The following is a 2,193-nucleotide window of genomic DNA, read 5'->3' as shown; positions in this document are numbered from 1 at the left end:
GACACAAACTTAAACAAAACGAAGAGTTAAATGTAATTTTTTTTGTTACACTTCCCGGAAAAAACGGTTACAACATGGGCTTTCATAATATGGCCTTTTAACATATTAATGTTATGGACATTTAATAATTATCTTGACGAAAAACAAAGACTATAAATAATTTATTATTAATAAAATTATGAAATTATTTACAATTTGATGACTAATTCATCGCCTTTTTTTATATGTTAAATTTTTAATAGAAGTTTAAAAATCATTTTATTTTCTTTAAACATGTATAACTAATTTATAATCTCTTATGTCATACTAAGTCATAATATAATATTTTTTCATATTTTACATTAATAACCATTGTTTTTATATATCGTCTGCAATTCTCTAATTACGTCTATTTGTTCAATTTTTTATATGATATCGAATATTCATCGTAAATAGATGGTTTAAGATGCCAAAAAATTATTTACTTGGTGAATATAATACATCAAATATTACAAATACATTATTTAGTTAAATAAATAACCAAAACCAAAAATTCAAATCCGCGCTGGCGCGCGGATAAGGGTCTAGTCAAATACTTATGATAGTAGTATTTTAATTGAGATATCTTCAGAATGGCATTGAGAAAACATTAAAAGTCTCAATTCTTTTGTCAAGATGAGCCACTATCATATATATTCGATAATGGTTTATAAAAATAACCATATCACATAGATGTGGTGGTATTTAATTTTAAGATTATGGTATTCTAAGATTCTTCCTAACACGTTAGAGTAGACTTCTATGTATTAGTACTTAATCGGTTTAAGTATGAATATAAAATCGATTTATATTTTGAAAGATTTATATTTGACATGATATTTTTGCTCCAAAAAAAGTTTCCTCGGAATATATGGTAACGTATACTTTTTGAGTTAAATTGGAAGTATATCTTCAAACTAGTCAAGAAAAAATTGAAGACTTTGACTTTCTTTATATAAAGATACCATTGTAATTTTAGATGATTAATTTTATCTCTATCCGATTAAGAATCGTACACATTGGCATCTATATACACCATACACGTAAAACGTTATGGTCTTAATGGTTCTTATATAAATACACGAGGCAGTAACAAAGGCGAGAAATATATCACACAAGAAAGCGTTGAGAGAAATAAGAAGAGGAGAGAAAAAACAGCGATAAAGCCGAAGAAACATCAAAAGAGAGGAACATAAATTTTTTTTTTTTTTCGTTTCAAAAAAGAAAATCTTTGAATTTTATGGCAACCCGTCTCCTCCGAACAAACTTTATCCGGCGACCTCACTGTTTCTCCTCTTTACGACCGGTGGGTTCTCCCACCGTGACGGCTTCAACAGCCGCCGTCCCGGAGATTCTCTCCTTCGGACAACAAGCACCAGAGCCACCACTCCACCACCCAAAACACAACCAAACTCACCATGACATTGATCTCTCCGACCAGGCCCGGCTCTTCGCCTCTGTCCCCACCCCCGATCTCCTCCGTTCCACCGCCGTGTTGCATGCGGCGGCCATAGGTCCAATGGTGGATGTTGGCTCGTGGGTCATGAGCTCTAAACTCATGGACAACGCTTTGACACGTGGCATGGTCCTTGGTGTTGTGAAAGGTACGTTTTATGACCATTTCTGTGCCGGTGAAGACGCCAGCGCCGCCGCGGAACGTGTGAGGAGCGTTTACGAGGCGACGGGTCTTAAAGGTATGCTTGTGTACGGCGTTGAACATGCCGATGACGCTGCATCTTGTGATGATAACATGCAACATTTCCTTCGAACCATTGAAGCTGCCAAGTCCTTACCAACATCCCACGTAAGCAAATAAACTCAAAGTTCCACATTTGCCTTTTTACATATTTTGTTGTTTCATTCAGGAATAAACATTTTAAAAATCATATCAGAACAGACAAAAAGAAAAATCTGTCACTCGCACGATATTTTGAATTTATTTATTTCATAACTATTTTCTTAAAACGAATCATATAATAATCAAATGAGGGCAACTTGGTTCGGCAGCCAAATCTCCGCACCCTGACAAAGTGCACTTGCATAGAAGCATAGACGTGCACATTCACATCTATCTTTTCATATAATGATTGTGGGTCACCATATATTAATGGGATCAGTGAACAATATAAAATCCCAACAATAGTCGATCTTTAACCTAGGCTTTTTGTTACCGAC

General features: G+C 34.6%; 1 protein-coding gene across 1 annotated transcript in view; it reads left to right on the top strand.

Moving 5' to 3' along the window:
• The first annotated feature begins 1,102 nt into the window (after window positions 1–1,102).
• The window catches only part of LOC106315443 (proline dehydrogenase 1, mitochondrial-like), a 3,043-nt gene continuing 1,952 nt past the window's right edge, over window positions 1,103–2,193 (top strand). The window contains exon 1 of the mRNA XM_013753170.1: window positions 1,103–1,822. Coding sequence (XP_013608624.1) covers window positions 1,259–1,822 — 564 coding nt within the window. The 5' untranslated portion in view covers window positions 1,103–1,258. The remainder of the gene's footprint in view (window positions 1,823–2,193) is intronic.

This window comes from Brassica oleracea, chromosome C9, assembly GCF_000695525.1.
Source record: "Brassica oleracea var. oleracea cultivar TO1000 chromosome C9, BOL, whole genome shotgun sequence".
Lineage (NCBI taxonomy): Eukaryota > Viridiplantae > Streptophyta > Magnoliopsida > Brassicales > Brassicaceae > Brassica > Brassica oleracea.
The sequence above is the reverse complement of the archived record's forward strand: the minus strand, read 5'-3'. Positions and strand labels throughout refer to the sequence as shown.